General features: G+C 58.7%; 2 protein-coding genes across 2 annotated transcripts in view; one reads left to right on the forward strand and one right to left on the reverse strand.

Moving 5' to 3' along the window:
- Nucleotides 1-24,480, reverse strand: part of Tg (thyroglobulin) — a 222,849-nt gene that overhangs the window by 12,406 nt on the left and 185,963 nt on the right. The window contains 4 exon segments of the mRNA XM_047522972.1: nucleotides 4,916-5,023; nucleotides 6,596-6,777; nucleotides 19,712-19,879; nucleotides 20,770-20,934. Coding sequence (XP_047378928.1) covers nucleotides 4,916-5,023; nucleotides 6,596-6,777; nucleotides 19,712-19,879; nucleotides 20,770-20,934 — 623 coding nt within the window.
- The window catches only part of Sla (Src like adaptor), a 54,590-nt gene continuing 45,994 nt past the window's right edge, over nucleotides 15,885-24,480 (forward strand). The window contains exon 1 of the mRNA XM_047522987.1: nucleotides 15,885-16,089. The gene's annotated coding sequence lies outside the window, so the exon portion shown is untranslated. The remainder of the gene's footprint in view (nucleotides 16,090-24,480) is intronic.

Here is a 24,480-nt window from a genome sequence, read left to right on the forward strand (position 1 = left end):
AGGAGAGGGGGAGAGGGGGAGAGGAGAGGGAGGGGGAAGGAGAGGGGGAGAGAGGGGGAAGGAGAGGAGGAGAGGGGAAGAGGGAGGGGAAGAGGGAGGGGGAGAGGGGAAGAGGGAGGGGAAGAGGGAGGGGGAGAGGGAGAGGGAGGGGGAGAGGGACGGGGAGAGGGAGATGGAAGGAGAGGGGGAGGGGGAGAGGGAGGGGGAAGGAGAGGGGGAGAGGGAGGGTGAGGGAGGGAGAGGGAGGGGGAAGGAGAGGGGGAGAGGGAGGGGAGAGGGAAGGAGAGGAGGAGAGGGAGGGCGAGGGAGGGAGGCCTAGGAGAAGAGCCCTAAACGGCCAGCACTCGTCCTGGCTGGGACCTGCTCACTGATCCTGCGTCTGCCTGGGCCAGTCTGTGCGGCAATGGGGCTGGAGGGAGCTCTGCACAGGAGTCCTTGGGGACGCGTTCTCACGGCCAGGATGGCAGGTACTCCTAGCGCCCCTGGTGCGCCAGGCCCTGCTCCATTCAGAGTGTTGGTCGTGATCTCTCCGCGGAAGGTTCTGTGGGGCCCATTGTTCAGATGAGGAAACCGAGTCACCATGGGCTGTGTGACTTCCTCAGGTCACGGAGCTGATAAGGGTCAAGGGCTTGTTCCTCACCCAACCTAGTGGACGCCAGAGTCCCTGCCTTCCGAGGACCCCAGTTTGCTCAGCACGTGTGGCAATGTCTCTAATGACACAGTGGCTCCTGAGATGGCAGAACCTGAGTCACAGCCCTGGAGATGGCCGAGGACCTCACACTTCCCCGCAGAGCAGCCTGGACGGTCACTGGAGCCGTTGGTGAGACGAGGGAGGGGCCGGGAGGCACAGAGTCGGCCCTGCTGGCCACCTCAGGGGCCCGGGGGTCCCTGCTCCAGCGACGACAGGACGTCACCCCTCTCTATCTGCGCCCACTCTACAGATGGCAAAATCCAGCCCTGAGAGTCTGAAACTAGAGAGGCGAGGACCCACCCCACCCTTCAGTGCGGTGGCTGGGTCAGCTTCTGTCCTTCGCAGACTTCTAGCACCGGTCCCCATCTGTGCCAGGAGGTCACGGGCTGAGGTGCCCAGAGCCGCGAAGACTCCTGAGGCAGCTGTGGGGTCTGGTGCGCGGTCGAGGCTGCCCCATGGGAGGGTCCTGCAGCCCGTTCCAGGAGGGTCATGGGAGGCCACTCAGCATCAGAGAAGCCCAGACCAGCCGTGGGAGACAGGTTCATTGTCTCCAGAATTCTCCTTCTCGGACCCCCAGGCCCTAGTGCTGGGGAGTCCCTGGCCCAGCACCGTCATCTTAGAGAGGAGCAGGTGTCACGGGCGGTCTGTGTCCTCCCCGGAGCACACGTTGGAGCCTAAGCCCCGCTGCCTAGAGTGAGGGTCTCTGCACAGACGTGATCAAGCTGAAGGGAGGTCATCAGGCTGGGCCTGATCCAGCACTGGGTCCCTGGGAAAGGGGAAAGTGGACCCAGAGGCAGACACACAAAGGAAGACGACATGAAGAAGCACAGGAAGGAGGCCTAGGGCCGCAGCAGCAGGACGGGCCTGGGAGGCACCTGTGCAGCCTTCGGGAAGCAAGGCCCTGCCGACCTTGTCTCCGGCCTCTGGCCTCTGGCCTCTGGCCTCCAGCACCTGCCTGAGAGCGCATCTGTGTTGCTCTGGGCACCGGGTCTGTGGCCCCCATCATGGCAGCCTGTGAGCTCCCCGGGGGCCAGGCACCACGATCCAGGCTGGATGGTGTGAATGCCTCCGTTTTGTCTGTCTGTCCTTCTGCAGTCACAGGCAGGTGTTTCCTCATCTGGGGCCCAGGCCGCAGTGTTGAGGCTTCTGGGGAACCGCGCTTGCCGCAGGAGGGCTTTCCCTCTGCTGGCCCCTCGGGCCTAAGAGTCGGGGAGGCAGACGGCTGGACAGGAGCGCAGGGGAGCATCCCGGCCCAGTGGGCGCTGGGGCAGGCTCCACGTGTGGGTGGCCGCTGCCCCTGGACTGCGAGGGTCCTTGTCCCAGCAGCTGCTGTCCTGCCCCTCCTCCTCCCACGCCCCTCTCCAGAGCCCTGGCTGCAGCCAGTCCCTTCCCACAACTCGAAGTGGTTGCTGGACCTGGGTTGGATCAGGCTGGGGTTACAAGGAACCCGAAGCAGGGACCACATGTTTCGGGGGGAAGGGTCCCAGTCCTGAGGTTGGGAGAAGCCTCTCCCCACCATGGGGACCGTGGTGAACCCCTTCCACCCCAGGCCCTCTGCCACGGCTGACTGCCGTGTCCCCCACGACCCTCGCTGCTGAGTTGGTATTAAGCAGTAGTGCCTTGGGAGGTGACCAGTCCACCACCTGTGGATGGGAATGGCATATTTATAGAAGGTCTCAGGAGCCTGGCCATCCTTCCACTATGTGAGGACATGGCAGGGGACATCCTTGAGGCCAGGGGGACCCTGCACTGGACCCCGCTTCTGCCAGATCCCTGAACTTGGACCCGCAGCCTGCAGGAACCACGTGATAAACTCGTGCTGTTCCCAACTGTCAGCCCGAGGTGTGTCACCACAGCAGACCAGGTGGACTAAGCTACTGTCCCGCTGTAAAATAGGGACAGTCACATTAACCTTGCTCACCACATAAGAGGCCGAATGTTTCTGGGTTGTGCTGTGAAGGCCGAATTTTCTCTTCAGAGAAACCACGGAGGCCATGGGTGCCTGGCGAGGCCAGGAAGCCTGAGCTCTGAGCTAGTCCCCGAGGATGCTGTCACAGATGACCACACACCGGGGCTGAAGGCCACAAGCATGTATCCTGTCACAGGTCTGGGACCTGAAGTCCACAGTCAGCTTCACCCAGCCAAGGGGGGTGGGAACCAACGCTCCCGGGAGCCTCCACGCCTTGTCCTCCCAGCTCTGGGGGCTGCCTGCCTCCTTGGCTTGTGGCCACGTCCCTCCCTTCTTCCTGTGGGCTCGGGGCCTTCTCCTCCCCTCCTGCAGTGACGTTCCCTCCCTCCGCCTCTCTCACTGGATCCTAGTGACTGTGTGCAGGGCCCACCTGGTGACCCAGCATGGCTTCCCCACATCGGTCTTAACCACATCTGCCAGGACCCTCGTTCCCTGTACAGCAGCCCCCTTATCTTTAGGGACAAGTTCTGAGACCCAAGAGGGTGCCTCGAACGGCAGGCAGCACTAAACCCTGGATATGCTGAGGCTTCTCCTTTACGTATCAATGATAAAGTTCAACTTATGAATTAGGCACAGAAAGAGACGGGTGACCAGGACTCGGCCCAGAACAATGACGACACGCGGTGTGGAGACCGTGTGAGTGGCATATCCTGCCTGCCAGGCTCCTGCTCACCCTTCCTCCTGAGAAGATGTGAGACTACACGACACCCACGGGACCAGGCAGGGAGGGGCAAGGGAGGCGCCAGGACACAGGCCCAGGCTTCTGCTGACCTGCTGACTTCACATCAGCAGGGTGACACTTTGTCCTGGGGATCACAGAGCCCCGACCTGCCAGTGGACTGTGGTAACTGAAGCTGCAGAAGGCTCCACTGTGAACGGGGGACAGGGACGCTGTGAGGTACCTGCAGGCTGCAGGGATCTGGCCTGCGTCTGCAGGGAGCCATTATTCAGTCTCCTACAGGGACATGGCTAACTTTCATGATAAACCCTCTGTGTTTAGGAGACTGCCCTCTGTCCTTGCAAAGCAGCACCAGTAAAGACCTGTGCGCTGGAGAGTCATTTTGCAGAGATCATTAAGGCCAGCCGTGAGGGGGACACTATCCACCTCATTTGACAAGGCAGATCGGAGACACAGGAGCTGCCCAAGACGGCACAGCTGGTGAGTGCGGACTGGACCTCTGGAGCTGGCGCCCCTCCGTCCACCTCCTGTGGCCCTGGGTGTGATGGCTGATGTCCAAGACCCCGGGGGGCAGCCTTGCCTCTGCGCTTACGTAGATCCAAGCAGCACGGCCTGTGCAGCTTTGGGACAGTGTGTTGCTGGGAATGCCTACTGAGGGCGGCGCAGGGCGGGACCACTGCCGTCCCCCGGAGGTTTCCAGAAGCACCCCAGGGGGAGGGGGCTCATCTGACCTGGAGTGATGCAGAAGCCACCGCCCTGCGGGGAAGGGTCCCAGGATTTCCCCACACGGACAAGAGGCTTTGTGCTACAGGCCACCAGAGTAGAACAGGTGCCCCCAGCGCTGCTGCAGAGCCCAGGACGGCCCCGGCCCCGGCCCCTCCTCGCCATGCTCCCGGACCCTGTGGTGGTGGCCAGGGTCATGCCTGGCCACACCGAGCCTGCCCTTCCTTGGTTCAGCTCCTGGAGCTGCGAGGAGCGAGCCCTGCCGCGGCCTCCTCCAATCGCCCCGCTCCTGGGAAGTCACTGCGGTCTCTCCTGGCCCTCAGGGGCCTTCCCGTGGACCTCTCCTCTCTCTGCCCTACTTTGATGATTTTATTGCACCTGAGGCTTCTGTCATAAGGTGTCTTGGACTCTTCTGGAAGCGGGATATATAAATTGGGGGAACTTTCCTTTGGTTGGAATAAACCCCTTCATACCTTGGAAGGTCATGTCCTTCAGTTAAGCGCTCCCTTCTTAGAGGAACTAGGTGAACCTGTAGCAGCAAAGTCCATGAAAAGCTCCTCCCCACCAGGTCACCAGGGAACAGTGTGTGCCGCAGTTCCAAAGTGGGTCCCCTTCTCAAAGCCTTCTGGGTTTCGCTTTCCCTGACTGCAGTCCATGACACAGGGTGGCTCTTACTATCATCCCACTTTTCAGACAATGAAACAGAGCCTAGAGAGGTTTCTGGAGTATCCCATGTCACTGAGCCAAGGCGCGGGCCTCTGCCCTGCCCTCTTTCCCAGCCTCCCTAAGGATCACAACAGTGGCAGGTCCCCTCCACACTGCCTTCTCTGCCTACGCCCTGGGGCCACCTTACCTGCCACCGCCGTAGCTTTGGGGGGCATGGTACATGAAGACGTTTCCTCGGGCCTGCCTTGCCCAGAGTCTGGCCATGTCAATCGTGGGGCAGGTGATGAAGTAGTCCCTGGGCAAGGACAGAGAAGGGGGTCTGTCACACGCAGCTCCATGGGCAGCTGGGCCAGGACCGGGCCCCTCGTCCCAGGCTCCCACTGGCCCGGCGGAGAACACCCCCTCCAGCCCCCCAGCACTCTTCTCAGTGGCTTCAAGTGCCACGCTGGTGGGAGAGCCAGGTGGGGGACATCACCTGCTCTGGTTTGGGGCAGACCCTGACCCCATACTTGTGCCTGTGGTGTTGCATCCTGGGGTCAAGCAAGCCATGGGACAAAGCTCCTAGAACGTCGCTCTCACCCAGGATCTGGGAGCTCAGCATCTCACAGCGAGTGCGTAGTCAGCATACTGCAGAGAGGAGCGTAAGGTCACCGTGCATTGACACGGTTCTCGTCTCCTCTCATTTGAGGTCTGAAACCTATGGCTTTGGACTGGAGGCGAGTTTGCCACCCCAGGGGACCTTCTGGCAGTGTCTGGAGAACTGGGGGTGGGAAATTTCTCCTGGCATCTGGTGTGCAGGGGCGGGGATGCTGCTCAATGTCCCAAGGCGCAGGCAGCTGGATCGCCGAGAGTCCTCCAGGCCTGACGTCAGGACTGTGGATCAACACCTGCCTTCAAGGTCCACTCCGCTCCCCTCTGGGGTGCTGAATATATTTAGGAAGCATTGACTCACGCCAGTGTGCTGTCATGCTGGTGGCAATGTGCAGGCTGTGTGCCTAGGAGGCGGGCAGGCCTGGCTAGACTCAGAGAGCCCACCAGACTTTGAGTCCCATCGGCAGGGCAGAGAAAGGTGACTCCCAGCCAGGCCCCTCTCCACCTGCACCTTCCCGCTGAGAGACAGGCCTGGTGCCCTACTGTTCTAAGGTCTCACAATGGTCAGGGCTAGAAACACCACACAGGCCCCTCAGTAAGCAGGGCCATTGAGACGAAGGTGCTTGCTCAGTGGGAGTGTGAAGGTGAGGCTCCAAGGGGGTGGTCCACCGCGGCCCTGGCCCGACTCCTCCTACCACTCGGGCTGGGGAAGTTGTGACTTCAGCCAGAGCCCCTCAGGGTCAGGGGCTGGACATCTGTGTGCTCTTAAGGTCCAGCCGAGGACTGGGCCCCAGACCTGGCTGTGGACTGCTAGCTTGAAAGCAGAGCTCTCCACTCGAGGGAAAGCATCCTCTGCCCACAAGATCCGAGGGGTGGCGCGAAGCTGTATTCTGAGCAGTGACCCTCCAGTGCCATCCCAGCCCCTGGGTGGAGAGGCCCAGTGCGGCAGTGGGACACTCACACCCTCCAGGTGACGCTTCCCAGCAGAGTCCGAGTCTGAGGGCACCAGGCTGAGGGGGGCCAGGGCTCGATGCTGGCACGCGGTGGTGCTCTGGGGCGTGGCCCTGTGTGCCACACGGGGGCTCCCGTGACAGGCGCCTGGTCTCTCTGCTCTCTAGGCTCAGTGTGGCCCAGGAAGAGCTGGGTTTCTCCCTGCTCCACCGCAGGGTGCCTGGCAGCAGGGCCCCAGCCCCAGCACTGCCTTCCCTTGGTTCCGCCCGCCCTATGCCATAAGCTGAAGGGTTCAGGGGACAGGAGCCCCCCAGGCCTGGCCTACCGGGTGGCGTTCTCCAGCGCCCGGGAGAAGGAGGCGTAGTCGTCTGTGGAGTGCTCCAGGGAGTAGTACCAGGTGGCGGCAGCCAGCACGCGGGCATCCGAGGCCTCGCCACCCAGAGAATTCTGCAGCGCCTGGTAAAAGGCTGTTTTGCTGTTGGCCCGGCCTTGACTTTCCTCAAATTGCTTAAAAAAAAAAAGACATAAAATTCCCCAGTTATATTCTGAAAGGCCCAAGTCGTGGTCCCACGAGCTTTGTTCTAGAATTTTCTCCTGGAAAGCTGTGAGACAGGGTGCTGAAGCCAGTCATTGGGGTTTGACTCCCAGCTCTGCCTCCTTCTTCCTGTGACCCTACCTGAGGGGTTGTGCCTCTGAAAATGGAAGTTCCGCAAAGGACCGCGGAGACCATCCGCGAGGGGTACGTGACGTGGCCTGTAGCAGGTCGCACCTGCGTCTCCCTGGCTGACATGGGACCAGCGGGTGCATCTTGGGGCCAGGAGGCCCAAGCTCATCCTCAGCGTCTGGGTCCCCAGGAAGCCAGTGCGCTGGCCACACCAGCTGAACTCTTCCTTGGGCCCACACTGCGGGGCTGGGGAGGCAGCCACAGGCATGGCGGCCACCCCTGGGCGCACGTTCTGGTGAACAGACGTGGAGCAGTGAGGAATGCATGTCCATCAAGGAGTGGGCTCTGAGGACTGGCAGGGCCAGAGGCCTCGAGGAGGCTGCAGCCGGGGGCTGCTTTACCCAGGGGGCCAGGACACGCTGGCTCTGCTGCTCTGCACACTGGGAGTCAGAGGCAGACCACTTCCTTGCCCCAGGACTCATTTTCCTCATTTCTGCAGACAGTGGGCAGCTGGATGTGAGGGCGAGGTCCTGGGTGTGAGGCCCAGGCCGCTGCACCCTGGCCAGGCCCACCCACGTTTGGGTCTCTCCAGATCTTGTGTGAACCTCGGGCCCTGCTCATCCCACAGGACTCCAGGTCAGCGGCGGAAGGGCCTGCCTCAGCCGGCTCCCCTGGGCTGGGGCCCCTCTCCCTGGGGACTGGCTGACCCTGAGCCCGGCTGACCCAGCTGCCTGGACCCAGCAGTTGAAAACTGATCAGACACACAGCCGTTGGCGGCTGCTTGCCGGCCTCAGAGGAGAGCAGGGAGCCAAGGCAGGGAGCCGCGTGGCAAGAGGCTTCCCTTAAATGTCTCTGTAACGTTTTATTTCTTGGAAGGCAGCCTGAGGCGAATCTGAAAGCACATTAATATTCGTTAAGCCTGAATGGTGAACAGTGAGCCTCATCCTTCCAGCAACTTCCAGCTGCTACTGACCACTGTCGGCGGCCAAGGTCCTGTGAGAGACTCTGTGCATACGAACCCACAAACACACAGCCACACACACACACTCGCTCACAGACCCACAAGGACACTGTGAACCACTCTCGTCCCCTCACTCCTCCCATGTCCGAGGCCTCTGAGAGCGGGCGTCTGGCCCTGTCCACCCTGCCTGTGCCCAACGCCCACCTGCCACCATCACGTGGACTTCACAAGCTGCCAGTGCTCAGGGGGACTGCTACACCTCATTCTCTGTCTCTGTGGACAGTTTGGAAGATTTGGTAACATAAACGAGAGACAGTGGTCAGCATTTGTTCACTAGCTATTCTCTACAACCTGGGCTACGCACCTCAGGGGGCTTCACTGAAATAGTGTGAGACGGGGCCTCAGCCACCCTGGCATCCACTGCTGTCAGGCCGAGAGCCCTGCAGCCTGCTCAGGACAGGCAGCACAGCTGGGTGCACCCTGGTCTCACTGTGAGTGACAGTCAGGCCCTTGCCCCTCCCCAGCTCAATCACCAGCCATGCTGGAAGGCAGGACACCGGGGCCTCCACGCCAGGGCCAGGAATCTACCCTGGGGTCAGAGCAGTGAAAGGCATTGAGTGTGCAGTTCAGCTCAGGGGTCAAGGGCCAGCTGCCAGGTGTTGGGGACCTTGGGGGCGAGTTCACCTCTCTTTGATTGTTATATTTTTAAAATGGGTATGATAATAGTGAGCCAGCCCTGGTTTTATCTTAAGGATTTAGTCACCAGCAAAATGTTCTGCCAGAGTCACGGCTGTTTGCTCATGGGATGGGCTAAGAGGACCCAGGAGTCTCAGTTCAAGGACCTGGCCTGGAGTCAGCAACCCAGGTGTGAAGCCCTCTCTTACATTTCCGAGCTGTGTGACTTTGGGCAGCCACTTAACCTCTCTGATGCTCAGGTTCCTCACAGGCATACTGGAGTTAATTAAAATCTATCTCACAGCATTGTCCTGAGAATTAGAAATGACACGGTGAAGCACCCAGCTCAAAGCCTGGCCTGAAACACTTAATAAAAGATCTCTCTTTATTAATCCTGGGCTTCGGTGGCTTCAATTAGAAAACGGAAGGATGAACCCAAGCCCCAAACCACTTTATTAAATGACCCTAGGTGTGTCTCTCCTCACGGGAGAAAGCTCCTTCCCTTTGCTTTTTCCTCTTCATTTCTTGACACTGCAGGAAATCAGCAAGGCCTGACTGTGTGGGGGCCACATGGCGCCCAGGCCTGTTGGCTCAGAGACAAGCCGGGAGCAGAGGCCAGGAGGCAGTGGAGGTGGGCTGGCAGGGGGAGGGCAGAGGCCGGGCCGTCGCTGTGGACGGAGGCTTTGCAGTGAGGGGAGGCACAGGGCCTCCCGCTCCCAGGGCCCGGAGCAGAAGTGGGGATGGAGGATCGCCGGGGAGCCTGGGCATCCAAGGACAGTAGCTCTCCACTGGACCCCCAGCTGCCTGGACCTGGGGAGGCACAGGCCACCTTGGGTTCCCCACACGGGATGGCCACGGTGAGGCCTGGGCGCAGCACCTCGAGCCCGTGCCAGCTGTGCACAGGGTGCACATCCGGGAGGCTCCTGCTCTGGACCCCAGGCCCTCAGACACACCACCAAGGGGGTGGGGGGATAGCCAGGCGCCGGCCTGAGAGGCTGTGGGCCACGCCGTGCGGTGCTGAGGCTACCAGAGCCCGGGCGGAGACCCTGTGTGGTGGACTGATACGGATGGGCCATGCTCTGAAGCAGCCTAAGGACAGCCAAGGGCTAGAAGTGCCGTACTGTGCACCTGGCATGTCTGACCTTACGCTGGACCCTGGATATAGGTTCTCCTGCTTCATCACATGACACCCTGGAAGGGTGCCAGGGGAGACTGGCTCAGAGAGGTTAAGTGCTACATTCACTGTCACACAGCTAAGTCAGTCATGGAGATGAGGAGTGAGCCCAGCTCCGCCGTGCCTGTGTCCTGGACCCCAACAAGCTGCTGCTGGGCCTGAGAACTACGCGGCTGAGATGACCACACCACCCAAAGGGCTGCAGACAGTGCGAAAGTGCTGGTCTCCCGGAAGCCAAAGGCGCCCTCTCACTCGAGCCTTGGCGGGTGCCTAAACCCTTCCCCCAGCTCGGCCTGGTCAGCGGTGGGCTCCACCTGAGCCATGTAACTTCAGCGTGCACTCAGGGGGCTTGGACTTGCCATTCCACTCACAGAGCTGGGTGAGGACTAGAAGGTTCATTTCACAGGCTCCCGGGCACTGCTGGTGCTGCTCTCTGGGAACACTGCCTAGTAGCAGGGTGCGAGGACAGACAGGGCTTGCTCTGCGGCCACCTCCTCCTGGAAGTAGGCCATGGTGGTGGACGGGGTAGGCCCTGGGGTCCACGCGCATGCCCCCTCTTCGTTCTGGGACCTTGAGAGCATCATTTACCCACGCTGTCACTCAGTTTCTTGATTTATACAAGGTAGATGATAAAGGTGCCTATTGCACAAATCACCTTCAGGTTCTAATCAAACGTGCGTACGAAGGCTTAGCGTGGTTCTCCGGGCCAGGTCAATCCGTGAGTGACGATCAGCCCGTCCCAGGAGAGTGGGCCCGAGTGCTCTCAGCACCCCTGCTTAACTCCCGGGCGCGGCCCCTGACAGTCTGCTGCTCCAGCCTTCCACAGGCAGGGGAGGGACTGAATCAACAGCCCGTGTTCAGTGTGGGGCCAGGCACTCCATAGACAAGCAGGTGTAGGAGGGATCACTAGAAGACCCACCATCCCTAGAGCCGAGGCGGGCTGGGGGCTAAAGGGGGCTTGGTGTGACGTCAAACATCTTGAGTTTAAATCCCTTGGGTTGGAAGCTAAATTTGTCACATGGTAGCTCTGTGATCTTGGGAAAGTTACTAATCTCTCTGAGCCTTTGTCTCCTCATCTGTAAAATGGGCACAATAGGGTTATCCTTTTCTAAAATCGTCACGATGCCAAATGACGCGAAACCAGAGGAGTGCTGAGCACCCTGGCTGCTGTTACTGTCACTATCATAGCCTCAACCTGGCGTCCAGCTTAGGTGGAGGAAAGCTGGTGTCTTAAAGGGCTGGTCCTGGGGGCTGTGGGCCTCCCAAAACCAGCCCTAGAAATGATGAACCCCCACCCCGCCCCTCAAGCAAGGGCAGCGCTTCCTTCATGGCTGCTGCAGAAGCCCTTTCCACAACGCGGTGGCCGTTAGGAGCACCAGGTTGCCGGCCGAGCCCCGGGTATGGCTGAGAGGCGCCTCTTGCAGAAACAGTGGTGACAGTTGTGCAGCCGGGTGGTTGAGGGAGGGCCATCTCGCTTCAGGGGACTGCGATCCGAGCTCCTCTCCAGGGGGTCTCCCTACAGCCAGAGTTCTGGAGACCGGGCGTGGGCGCCAGCCCCTCAGGGGCACCGAGATGTGAAGGGCACGTGTTCAGCAAGACACACAAGACACCTCTCTCTGTTCTTGGCACGGCCCGGGGCGCAGATGCGGCTGCTAGTTTAATTAGGGAGCCAGCAGGAGGGCAGCGAGCTGCCTCTGACTGCCAGGCGCTTCCGAGCTGTGATCACAGGCAGGACCTGCCTCAGACCGCGGATCTGTCACAGGCCGCCACGCTAAGGGGCTCTCAGGAACTGGCAGCTCCCGCGTGTGGCTTGAAGAACTGCCTTCAGCATGTCCCCTGGGAGAGTCTGGGCTCTGGGAAGCCCTGGAGCCTGTGGGGTACGCAACGTCGCACTGGATGCCTCGCTCCTCAGTGGCGGGGGCCGTGGCCTTTGAGAAACCCGTGCCAAGCGCCATCTGAGGCACCATGGGAACCCTGGGTGGCAGGCCTGACCTTCAACTCCGTCCTCTGGGCCAGCATCCACACAGTGTCCACAGTGCCCCAGCGGCCAAGCACTGGGGACCCAGCGATGAGCTAACACCTGCTCTGCTCCTCTCAGGGCCACAAATCTGCTGGGAGCACCAAGCCCAGCAGAGCAGGGTGGGAGGGGAAGCTGGAGGGTGAGGGTCCCTACTGTGCATCTGGTCAGCTGGGTGGGCGGTGTAGAGGACAGCTGAGCCTAGACTGAGGGAGCGAGGGTCAGTCACGTGGGCGGCAGGGTAAGGAAGAGCAGGAGGCCAAACGGGCCAGCGAGGAAGCAAGGGTGGAGAAGCAGGGGCAAGGCCAGGGCTGGGAGGCTGGCGGCCGGGGGCCTCGGCTGCCTTTTGCTCCCAGAGGGACCTGCAGGCACTTGTCCCTCATGGTTTGCAGACGTGAGCTGGCAGACAGGAAGGTGCATGCAGCAGGCCAGCACCCCTGAAGTGATCCCCAGCTTTCAGTCCCAGTAAGGAGCCAACGGGCCACCGCTCCCTGCTGGCTGTGGTTCTGCCACACCTGTCCCAGGATGCCATGGAAACCCGTGTCCTCCCCAGACCCTCCCCAGGCCTGCACTCCCCTCCTTCTTAGAGAAATGGGAAATGGTCCACCCGCAGCCCTTTCTTCTCTTGGACCGAAGTCCCCTTCCTTCCCTCTGAGGCTGCCCGACTCTCAGAACTACGATGTGCAGCACTGTGCAACCCCACCCCCCTAGAGCCAAGAGGTCCCCGGAAGTTCGGGCAGGGGGTCTCCTCCAGCTGCCCCTGGCCTCTCAGCAGTGCATGGTCAGTAGGCACACACCTGCAGGGGCTCCGCTCCTCCCTCCGCCCTACAGCTTCCCTGCCCATCCAAGTGCCCCCACCAAGGCCATCTGGTGGCTTGGTGTGGCCCCCCAGGCGACTGTTGCTACCCATCACCCGCTCACCTGGGTGACCCTCCCCCAGCTCCTCACTCCTCAACAGCCCTGCTCAGGCCCATTTCTGGAATCTTCTCTGCTATCTCTGGCCACTTTTGAGTGATGACACCCCAGTGACCACAGCTGCCCCTTTCTTCCCCTTAGTCCACAAGTGCTTGCAGGTGGGGTCATTTCTTCAGACCTTCTACTCAAATGCCTCCTGCCTCCCCAAAATGGCTCAGGCCCCTCAAAGCCAGCGGGCGCACAGCTGTGCCTCCTCACCTCCGCCTGCTTTGCTCACCTCAAGATCTTCCTCCCCAGCTGTTTCTGATCCCCGGTAAGACCTGCAGCCAACAGGATCTCCTGTTCTGCCACTCCCCATCTTTCCCAGGGTTCCCCATCCTGATGGTTCTCCTGAGTCTCCCCTACCCCTCCTGCCCCATCCCAAGGCAGATGCAGGGGTGCTGCTCCGTGGGAGTCGGGTGCCTTGTATACAAAGGCTCTTGATCAGTATTGTGCACCGGCTACTTTCAAAGTTTCCAGAAAGAGGATGGCACCCCAGGTCTGAGAAGGAGGAGAACCAGAGCAGACTCCCTAGAGGAAAAGAGCTGATCAGAGTTTACCGGAGTGTTGGGAGACCATATTAAGTGTTGGATGAATGCGTGCAGCCCTGCGTGCCCTGGGGGTTCTCCAGAGCTCCCTGGGAGGTAGGACCCCTTGGTCCGTCCGAGGGACAAGTATTGAAGACTGACCTACTGTTGGTCAAGAATGGAGGATTCGAGATGAACATGGCCTAGTCTTGCCCTGGAGCAGAGCTGGCCAGGCAGAAGCGGCCGGCCCCTGAATGAGCACAGTGCTCCGCCAATGCCATGAGGGAGCATGGTTTCGGGAAGCAGAGGGACCACTCTCTCACTTATTCTTGCTCACCTGCTTCCCCTCACTGGGCTGAAATGGCCCTCATGCCCCTCTCCCATGGCCAATGTGCCCTTAGGCCCAGGGTCAGACCTCTGCCCTCCTGTTGCTCGGCTTCCAGTGGCACTTGCTACCTGACCTTGGTTTCCATCGGGAATCCCTTCCTTTCCTTGGCTTTTGTGACATTAAGCTTTCCTGGTGTTCTTCTAAATCTATATCTACAGCCCTAGCTCCCTCCTTGAACCCCCAACTCATCTGCCCACCTGCCAACCAAGATGTGGCCCCAGTTGGATCATTTCTAACTGTTCCCACCTCCTCAGCCCTGTCGAAGTTTGCTCCCTGGGTTCTACAACTGCAGTCTAGTCTCCACTTCAGTTGAGTTAGTTTTTCATTTAGCTGCAAGAATAATCTTTGTATTTATTTTATTTTGGTACTGGGGATTGAACCGAGGGGTATTTAATCACTGAGCCACATCCACCCTTTTATATTTAATTCTGAGACAGGACTTCACTAAGTTGCTTAGGGACTCCATAAATTGCTGAGGCCAACTTTGAACTCAAATCCTCCTGCCTCAGCCTCCCAAATTGCTGGATAACAGCCATGCACCACCACACCCAGCAGAATACTCTTTTTATAAGGGGTAAATCAATACAATCACTTCCCAGCTTAAAAACAGTCCATAACAGGAGAATAAAATCACCCTTCTGATGACTGAGATCTTACTTGGAGGTCCCCTCCGGGGCCTCCCATGCCTTGTCCTTGCTCTCAGTTGCCCTCTGCATTTCCCAGCATGGGCCTTACTGCCTCCACCAGGCAGCCCAGGCTGTCCCTGCTCAGGGCCTTTGTACTTGCAATGCCCCCAGATCTCCCCTGGGCTCCTTCTCACCACACAGGTCTCAACCCAAAGTCACCTCCTCCAAGAGCTTCCCGGGGCCACCTCATGCTGTCACTTCCACTGCAATCCCCCGGCTCATTGTCTACAGAGCGCTACCCGAGGTCTGACAATCTTAAATCATTGTGTATAGTCCCAGCCACAAGAACGGCTCCACGAGCCAGGGGCTTTACCTGATTGGCTATCCCCACTCGCCCTGGAGCCCAGAAGACGGTTCACCACACAGGAGGAAATCCCAGCCGGCTGGGCAGAGAGGAACTCTTGCGTGACTTCTGGCCCCTATGCTTACTAGGATGCTGAGGGACAAGGGCCACCTCTCCCTCAGGTGGCAGGCCAGCACAGAGTGTTGCCACACTTGTAAAGACCCACAGGAGTATTTCCTGTTAGTTTATTTTAAAATCAGAAGAAGAAAATGCTAATGATAATAATGAAAATATTGCAATGATTTCTGCTTGACCTGCATTCATCTTTATACCAATGTCGTTATAAAATATGATGTTTACTATTTGGGGCAGGAATCAAGTTCACACTTCTTTTTTTGGAGGGGGTTACTGGGGATTGAACTCAGGGGCACTTGACCACTGAGCCACATCCCCAGCCCTACTTTGCGTTTTATTTAGAAACAGGTTCTCACTGAGTTTCTTAGCGCCTCACTTTTGCTGAGGCTGGCTTTGAACTTGCGATCCTCCTGCCTCAGCCTCCCGAGCCCCTGGGATTACAGGCGTGTGCAAGGCGCCCAGCTCAAGTCCACCCTGCTTGAGCCTCAGCTTTCTCTGAATGTGTAAATGCCAGCGTCACGGGGAGAATTAGAAGAAGTGACGTGAACGTCTGGCTGAGAGGGCCTGGGTACAGCTGGGAGGACGGGCTCACAGTGCGCTAGGCAGTCCAGGGCAGGGAGACCTCAGGCCCCCGTGGTGGGAGCTGCCTCCTTTGTTAGATGTCCTTGTCCTCTTACAATGTTACAAGAGGCTGACAGGGACTCCCATGCCACTCAAAGGCCAAAGAAACTGCAGCTCAGCAACTTGCCTGGGCAGGATGACCACAGCCAGGATCTGAGCGCTTTCCTGACTCTGCAGCCCTGCTCCGCCCTGGGTCCGACGTCCCCTGCCCCGAGCGGTGGCCCGGTGTCTCTTTTCAGGAAGTCGCAGGCACAGCTGGGACTCTGGTTCACCTCCTTCTGCACTCTGTCACCAAGGACCCGATCTCCCTGTGCTGGAGCCTGTGCCAGTGCTTGGCTGCCAGGTGCTGCCTTCCAACTCTCAGGCGCTCCTCGCCCCCCGCCCGCCACGGGCCCCACTCCACCTGCTCCCCAACGAGGACGAGCCCGGCCAAGCTCAGGGCACGGCGGAGGCACTCTGCTGCTGATTTTTCTTGCCTTCCTTGGAGATGCCTGTGCTTGGAGGGGAAGCAGAATGTCGCATCTTGGAACAAATCTGCTTTGGATCATGCAAATGAATGCCCGGTTAATGTAGGCAGACTGTCAATTTTCCCAGTAAGCAAGAGAAAGGGGGGAACTTCCCCACCACGGAGACTGATGAAGAATTTCAATAGAAAGCTTCTACTCCAGGAAACAGGACCGTTGTCGGTGCACGGAGCCTTTCTAGGCGTCCTGAGCTGTGCTGATGCCCCTCAGGTACGTGGGCAACCTGGGTGTCATCACCCTCTCTGGGAGTCCGGAGCTGGCCTGGGGGCAGGGGCGAGGGTCTTCACACAGACTGGATGAGCCCCACTCTCCCAGCCCTGTGAGATCTCAAGGTGATGGCTGGGTCCAGCAGGCTTCTTCCCTTCCTGGGACTTCATGGGAAGCTGGGCTTTGGGGACTGAGCTCTGGCTGGCATTTATATGGGGTTGGCACAAGGAGACAGTGTGGGTGTGTGCGCACGCGCGTGTGCATGTGTGTGTGTCTCCTGTAATTTGGAAAATTGATCTCAGGTGAGGCCAAGTGATTTGGTGCTGGTATACCTGCTTTCTGTGAATGATTCCTTAGATCAGGGTCACCAATCCTTCTATGAAAATGAAAGAATTAAGTGAAAAAACTAGCATTTATTGAGGTCAAATTAGTTTCCAGACATTGGTGTGCATTTGACTCCTCTGAGCATCTTTATGAGGATATTAACTAATAACCTCCCAATTTGCAGATCGGAAAACTGAGGCTCAGACCTGGGAACCTGACTGCCCTGCATTACAACCCAAGGAAACCCAGAACTCTCCCCAGGTTGTGTTGACAGTTGGCCAAGGGAATGGGGTCCTGGTCAGGTCCTTGGTGATCCCTGCTGGCTCTGTCACTATGGGATCAGGGACCCCGGCTCCTATCTCCTGAGGTTCAGGGAGAGTTTGCCCATTTCTGTATAGAGTGTGTGTCAATCTGCTTCTTGGATTAGTTCCTAACCTGACTGTGACCTCCTTGGGGCAGGAATTCAATGGATATTTATGTCCAAACATCTGGCCCAGTGTCTGGCACATAGTAGGTGACCCATAACTGCTGCCTAGCTCAGTAGACAGGTGTTGTTAGTCAGTGTGCTGAGCCCTGCTGGGGGCGGTTCTGGTGGTCTGCTGAGATTAGGGCTGTAAGCGGACTGAGAGGAAAAGCAGCGCTGGGTTTCCTGGGGACATTCCCGAGAGGGGGCGGCAAGCCCCAGGATGGGGCGTTAGCCTCTGGTTTGAGTCCCGCGGGAGGAGTGCTCTGGCTGCAGTGGTCCTCGTGGCCTGGAAAGGCAGAGACAGAGGCAGAAGCGGGAAGAAATCCTGGGGGGAGATGACGGGCGGATCAGGGTGGTGCGGGAGCGGTGGTGGGAGGCTGGCTCCGGGGTCGTTTTGAAGACAGAGCCCACCGGACATGCTGACGGCGTGCTGGGTGGGTGTGCAGCAGCATCCGGGATGCCTTTTGGTGTTGAGCCTCAGCGTGCAGCGGGACAGGCTGCTGTTTACTGAGATGGCAAGGAGGATGAGGGCGTTCCGGTTGGGGGTTGGGGACGGAGGTGTCTGTGTGGGATTTAGGGTGAACAGTTACGAGAGCTTTAAGGGAGGAAGGCGGGCAGACTCCTGACTCAAACAGTCTGGAGTAAGGGTCCCAACTCAGGGACAGATGTGGCCGAGAGGCCCTTGGGAGGCGTCATCCTGGAATGGCAGGCAAGGCCGTGCTCCAGCTTCCACGCGGCCACTGTGAGTGTCCTCCTCCACATCCTGCACCCCAGTCAGCGCCAGGTGTGCTCCGGGCGGGCGCAGATCACAGGGTCACTCATGGCTGTGCAGACTGGGCTCCCAGGGGAGGATGGTGTGCGAAGTGGGAAAGGAGCAGGAGGCGGGTGAAGAGCCAAGAGCGGCGTCCCGGATGGCGCTGTGGACAGGGCTGCCGTGCCACAGACAGGTCTCCCTGTTCTGGTGGCCCGCCACAAGTGCCTGCCCTGAGCCTCCTGTTGGCGGGCACCGTCTTTCTTTGCAAGTGGAAGAAGAGAACTCTGCTTTGAGGCCCCGGGGAACCCAGCAGAGGAACAGAAACAGGCGGGGACTCCCTGTCCCCTGGAGTCCAGTTACTCTCTGGTGTGGCTCTGGAATTCAGGACAGAGTGGGGAAAGTCCCAAGGACACTACTGGGACAGGGATTGGACCTGACCAGCCCAGGGCAGCCACATGCTGGGGCGACTCTCTTACAGAGGACTGGCATTCTCTGGAAATGCACCTGGCTGCCCCGTGGCCCACCACAGCCCGGAACCTGCAGACGAGAGTCCCTCCATGGTGGTCGGCACTTCTGCTGCCACGGGGACACCCTTCCTCCCACCTGCGCCCCGTCTAGATAACCCCAGACTCCTGGGACTGCGAAAGTAGTCCTTTCCCTCATTTGAAAATCAGGGCTGGCTGGAATAAGCTTCCCGCACATGGTCCAAGAACCCGGATCTGTGAGGAGTAAGAACACACAGCCTCTCCCACAGGAAAGGTTGGCTGTGTGTGACAGGTCGCACGGGTACACCAGTGGGGTCAATTGGTGAGGCTCCCTCTCACCCTTCCCTGCCTCCCAGGGAGCTGGCATTAATGGCTTGCTTTCACACAGAAATACATTAAAATATGCAAATTTACATATAGGCAGATATGCAAAGAATGCTTTTTAAAAATAGGAGTGCTATCTCAATTCCACACTCCTCTTTGTTTCCCATTTAGCAACATATGACAGACACCCTCAAGCCAGCAGAGACCTAGCTCATTCATTTTAACAGCTGCATAGTATTTACTAGTATGTGTAGATCTCAATTTCCTCCAGCATTTTCCAGGTAATGGACATTTGATTTGCTTCTAATTTTTTCTCCACAATTATTAATGCTGTGTTAAAGACCCTTATACCCATATATAAAACCAGTGCTTTTATGACTGAGATAAATTCCCCAAAGAGATATATTATCCAAAGAAAATAGGATAAGTCAAAGAAACACAGGGTCCTGTGTGGCCACCGTAAATGATGCTTTTAAGTATTGCTGCAGTGAGCTGACAGGGAGCCATGCTGTGTGCAAGGGAGGGCACCCTCCTGCCCACGCTGAGTGGGCCCTCCCTGTTTTCAGGAGCTGGGGGCCCACCCCAGGTCTGACCCCCTAAAGGGTTTTGGTCAAGAGCAGGAAGTGGCAGGGGCAGAGGAGATGTGTAGAGTCTTATCTAGGCCTAGCGCCATCTTAGCGAGTGACTGGGACTTCCTGCCAGTCAGGCAAGAACTGTGCCTGGCAGATAAAAGACCTGGCAGCTCATTCCACTTGCCACGCACCCAGCACGCCCAGCAAGCGGCGTTTCTTGCCAGCCTGTGGTACTTGCTTTCTCCGGGGAGACAATCCCCCGGAGGCTGTCTGGGTGTGCCTTCGGGACTGGAAATGGGTCGTTACAGAGCCCACATCCTTCCGTCTCTGTTCCCAGGTCTCAGCACAGGCTTCATGGAGCGGGGTCTCCAGGACCCGTGCCCTGGTGTCCCAGCACGGGACCCTGCAGTTGCCGAGTGCCTGGGCCTGCTCCTGCTCGGGGTTTTCATGATTCCCTCCCAGCTGTGGTTTGTGGGTCCGTCTGCCAGGCTCCTGGCCCTCTGGTGCCTTATTTTTGAACCATCACCACCCCCACACTCATGCAGCCTTGGCACGTGGTAGTTTCTAGCAATCATTTTGCAAACAAGCAAGTAGGCAGGTGACCTAAGCACAGTCAGGTCTGAGGTGCAGAGCCTCCAGGCCAGCCTCGGGGCGCGCCAGCCTCGGGGCGCACCAGCCTCCGGGCGCACCAGCTGCCTACCTTCACGGCCTTGGCTCTGTTGATGAGCCCGTCGTCCTGAGAACTCCCGATCAGCAGATCCACCTTCGTCCCCGGAGGCCTCTGCAGCGCTCTGGCCGGAGCTTCGCGGAGGTACTGGCCATCGACCACAGGACCCCAATAGTGGAAAGGGCCGCTCACAGCCAGAAGCTGCCAGGTGCAAAGGAACACCATTAATTGTTTAAAAATTATGCTTTTTTTTTTGTTTTAATAGCACAGGAATAATCAGCCGCATTGCTTTGCCTAATGAGGTCCCAATCCTGTGCCTAACCCCGGTGAGCATCCAGCTGGGGCTCCACTGGGAAGCAAGGGTGGTATGTCAGAGCCACAGGCAGGCACATGTCACTCTCAGCCATGAGGGCTCCCAGGAGAGCGTCACAAAGCTTCTCTGCCAAGGTAGCAGATCCCCAGGGAGGAATGGGTGTGTGGTCGAAGAAAAGGTGTCGCCTCCAGCAGGTGGAATCCGTCAGCTTTGGTTATGACCTGGTCGGCCTGCACTGGGGCGCTGAGGAGAGCCACCCAGGCCTTGAGCCCAGACTCACTGCTAAGCAGATCACGTGGTCAGCTGAAACGAGCACAGTAATTCCTGGTAATGTCTCCTTTCCTGAGACATGGCTGTGAGCAAGGTCCTTGCTGGCTAGAAGGGTACACAGCTGTCCTCTCCAAGGTGGCCCAATCCATGGGCCATTGTGAAACTGTGTCCCCAGTGCTCAGTGCACGTGGCTATGACTTGACGGAGTGCCTACCACCATTCCAGCACAGGGCCATTTCATTCTATCTTCCCCCTTGATAGGGTCTGCATCGCTACTCCTACGTTGCAGATGGGAAATCTGAGCGGCAGAGACCTTCAGCACCCACACTTGGTCCCTTGTGGCCTGCGGCCCATTTATGGGGCTGGGGTCAGGGTGGCAATCGAGCTCTAGCTGGTCACTAGCTAGATCCACTGTGTGGCTTGGGCAGATCTCATCTCTCCCAGGCTTGTTTTTCCATTTGGAAAAGACCAGAGCCTGCCCCTCCCCCATCTGCACACACGTACCCACCTTGGTCTGGGCGTCACTGAGGACCCTGGCGGGCTCCTGGCGGAGGCAGGACACCAGTTCTTGGCTAGATGAGGTGGGGCAGCTGACCTCTTTGGCCAAGGCCACTGCCTGCTGCCGAGCCCTGTCCGGGCTGATGACAGCCACAGGGGAGAGTGCGGAGCCTCCCTGGAAGAGAGAACAGACTTGGACTGAGGTCTCCACATGCCCGCCCCGCTCAGCCCAGAGCCTCCGGGCTCCGCCCTCCCTCCACCCGGAACTCTCAGGACTCTACTCGGGGAGCCCACAGGTGTGGGGTCAGCACACTGTGTGACCTTGAAGGGTCAAGGCTGAGGCCTCCGTTTCCTCATCTGGGAAGCGAGGGTGCTGAACCAGGCCATCTGTCTTGGCCGTGTGGCTGAGGGCAGGCCACCTGTGTTTGTCTGTCCTGGAGCTGAGCGGGGGCCTCTCACTCCAACGTAAGGGAGTCCTATCCTGGCTGGCCCCATGGTGTCTCAGTTCCGGGCCCTCAGATAAATGTGTCAGAGACGTGAACACCAGAGCACAGAGCGTAGGAGACCAGAGCAGCGCCGAGCTCGCTGGGCACTGAGAGGAGGCTGGAGAAGCGCAGAGGAAGGTGGGAGCCAGAAGGGGAGGAGCCCCACTCCTCCTGTATAAGAGACAAGGGGTGGATACCCACACCTGGGCAGGCCTTTGGCCTGAGGGCCCGCCAGAGGCCAAGGGGCATGGATAATGTCCTGGATTGAGGGACTGTTCACTGGACGGTGCCAGTGGCCGCCAAGCCTGAATCAGGACGGAAGGTCATGGGCAGAGAATGGGCCACGCTCCAGGCCTGACCACTGACACCCAAGCAGGAGGGGGAGGCCAGTCCCCCAGCAGACACAGCCAAGGCAGCTGGGTGAGAAGCTCTGTGCCCCAGAGCTGGCGCCAACTGCACACGGATGATGGTTTCAGAGCACACAGCACTTGTCCTTCTCCTTGGCAACTCGACAGTGCTGTTGGCTCCCCATGGCTGCCTAGGGCACAGTGCTTAAAAACCACAGGGCTCGCCTGGATGGAGTGCTTTCTGTGTGCCAAGCACTGCTCTCAGCATCTCAGATATGCATGTGTTAATCCTCACAACCATCCTGCAGGGCAGAGGACGTGACCAGCCCATTTTACAGATGAGGCGTTGAGGCAGAGGCGAACGCCTTCTCCAAGGTCTCAGGGCTAATGAGGCAGAGTCAGGATCTGAACCCAGTGGCCAAATCTGGTCTGAACTCCTCCCGGGACCTGCGGGGGCTCGCCCACCCTGTCCTCGAGCCCCGCCTGGAGGCCGCGGTCGGAAAAAAAATTAGGGTTAGGGTTAGGGTTAGGGTTAGGGTTAGGGTTGACCACTGTGAGGTGGACCTTTCCTATATACCTGGGGGGCTCTCAATGACCTGGTGGCACTTCCATTATTCTTATCTTTGTTTAGTAGTCAAGGGATTGTGGCCAAGGCAGAGGCAAAGCCAGGCAGGCAGAAGCTCAGCGGAGGGACTGGAGAGTAGAAGCTGTGTGGCCTGGTGCCGAAGAAGCCCTTCCAACACTCTCAACAGCTCAGACCAGGCCTGGCAGCTTGGCCCCTGACTTGAGGCAGTGACAGGCAGTATGTGGCTTCACGTCCTCAGCCCATTCAGATAATGCCCCAGAATCTCCTGGGTCTCTGGCTGGCTTGCTACAAGGGACACAGCAGCGCTCCAGAGCCCTGTGATCCCCAGCCAGCCGCTCGCTCTGGCTTTCAGCTTCTGCAAAACGGGGAGAATCCTAACTCCGGGCTCACAGTGAGAACAAGCAGAAATAAAGGTCAAGTACGCAGCCAACCCGGGCCTGGAACCGTGGTGGTGGCAGTGACCCAGGGTCAGGGTGATTTAGAGCTAGCATTGGGTTCTGGGCCCTTGCATTCTTTTTCCACGAACGGGTGGCCAACTTTCCTGAGAACAACTCAAAAAGTTGCTTTTTCTTAACAGGACACACACAATTAAGATGCTCAGGCCAAAGCTCCACATTCTAAATAGCAATTTGCGGCTGGCCCAATAGCCCCGGAGGTCAGCCATGAGGACGGGAGGATGGCAGGACCGTGTTTTCAGTTGCTAATGCAAAGCCAGGGCTCTTGACATGGCGAGGAAGTGGTTATGAAGCGTGGGCTACGCCGATAACGCGAGGGAGCTTAGAGAACTTTCCTCCCAAAGTACCCTGTTTCAATCAGTGTTTCTGGAGGACACCTGTCTGGGTGGGAACGGGTGGGTACCACCCCAGCGGCCAGCTCAGCCCTTGATGAAGCTCTTGACTGGAGACACAGACCTGGAGGAGGCAGGAGCGGGAGCTGCACAGAGAATGGCTTCGGGCAGAGGGTCCAGGTCTGAACCCAGCTCTGTCACTCTGGTGAAGTGACGTGGGTGAGGGTCCATCTCAGAGGAACAAGAGACCACACTTCACAGGGCGTGAGGTGACAAGGCTGAAGATGATGGGCGCCCTCCACGTGGCCCGTGCGGTGGCTGGACCTGCAAGCCCAGGGGCCTCGTGGGACTCGGTCTGCACCGTGATGCTGCAGGCCGGCTGGGCGGCCTGGGCTCGGCCTCTATCTAAGTCGGACACGGCTACTACGCGTCAATGCGTTTCCTCTCACATTTTTTTTTTTTAATTCAAAAATAGCAGGGACCAAAACCACAAGTGCTGACCACAGCTCCTTCTTCCTGTAGCCTCTGAGCATTGCGTTGACCTCAGTTAGCACCTCGGACCAAGACCTGCCCTGTCAAGAACACACACACACACACGTGTGGTCACAGGCAGAGACACACAGACTCAGAGACATCAGACACAGATGCAGAGAGAGACGCACATATAACTCAGACACACACACGCACACACACACACAAATGTAGACACCATCAGATACGCACAGTCAGACACACACACACACACACACTACAGCCCTTCCTGAAATGGATGCTGAGTGCTTCCCAGGAGGTGCCCCTCACAGGCCTTCCAGGAAGAGACAGTCAACCAGCAAAGTGACAGGGACGAGGAGTTCCTGGGACAAACGTGCTGTCCACGAGGGTCTGCCTGATGGAGGCTGGCTGTGTCAGGAAGGCCCTGCTGCTGCCTTCCTGGTGTCCCAGGCTCCTCAGCCCCCCTTGCTCGTGAACCCTGCCCTGTGAGGTGGACACACCTTCGGGGAAGGGATGGGAGGGTGAGAAGGGGGTGCGCAGCGGCGTCCTCAGCCATCTTCTCGGGGGACACTCAAGTAACTCCTCGGGGCCCTCCCAGCAGGACGGCACAGAACACCAGGCTGGTGGGAATGACAGGTGCTCACGCTGCCCTGTCTCGGGGCAGCACTGTCAGGCAGGGACCAGCACCGCATCACCTTTAGGGGCCACAAGGCCACAGACCACGCCAGGCGGAAAGACCAGGGCCCTGTCCAGCTGTGGCCATTCCATTTTGCCAGTCCCCGTCCTCAGAGTGTCCAGTTCTTGACCTGTACAGCGGTCGAGAGCAGCAGAGCAGCTGTGCAGGTGAAGGGACCATGGACGTAGGACACCTAAACAGAACGGCACTCCACACAAGGGAATGGTCATTGACACTGGACTGGGTCACTGCAGGGTGAGCCCCCAGGGTCCCGTATCATCTCTGCACACAGGGCCGACGGGAGCAGCCCCCCGGCGATCCCCACCCGGGGGGCAATTCCAGCTCCAC

This window comes from Sciurus carolinensis, chromosome 1, assembly GCF_902686445.1.
Source record: "Sciurus carolinensis chromosome 1, mSciCar1.2, whole genome shotgun sequence".
NCBI lineage: Eukaryota > Metazoa > Chordata > Mammalia > Rodentia > Sciuridae > Sciurus > Sciurus carolinensis.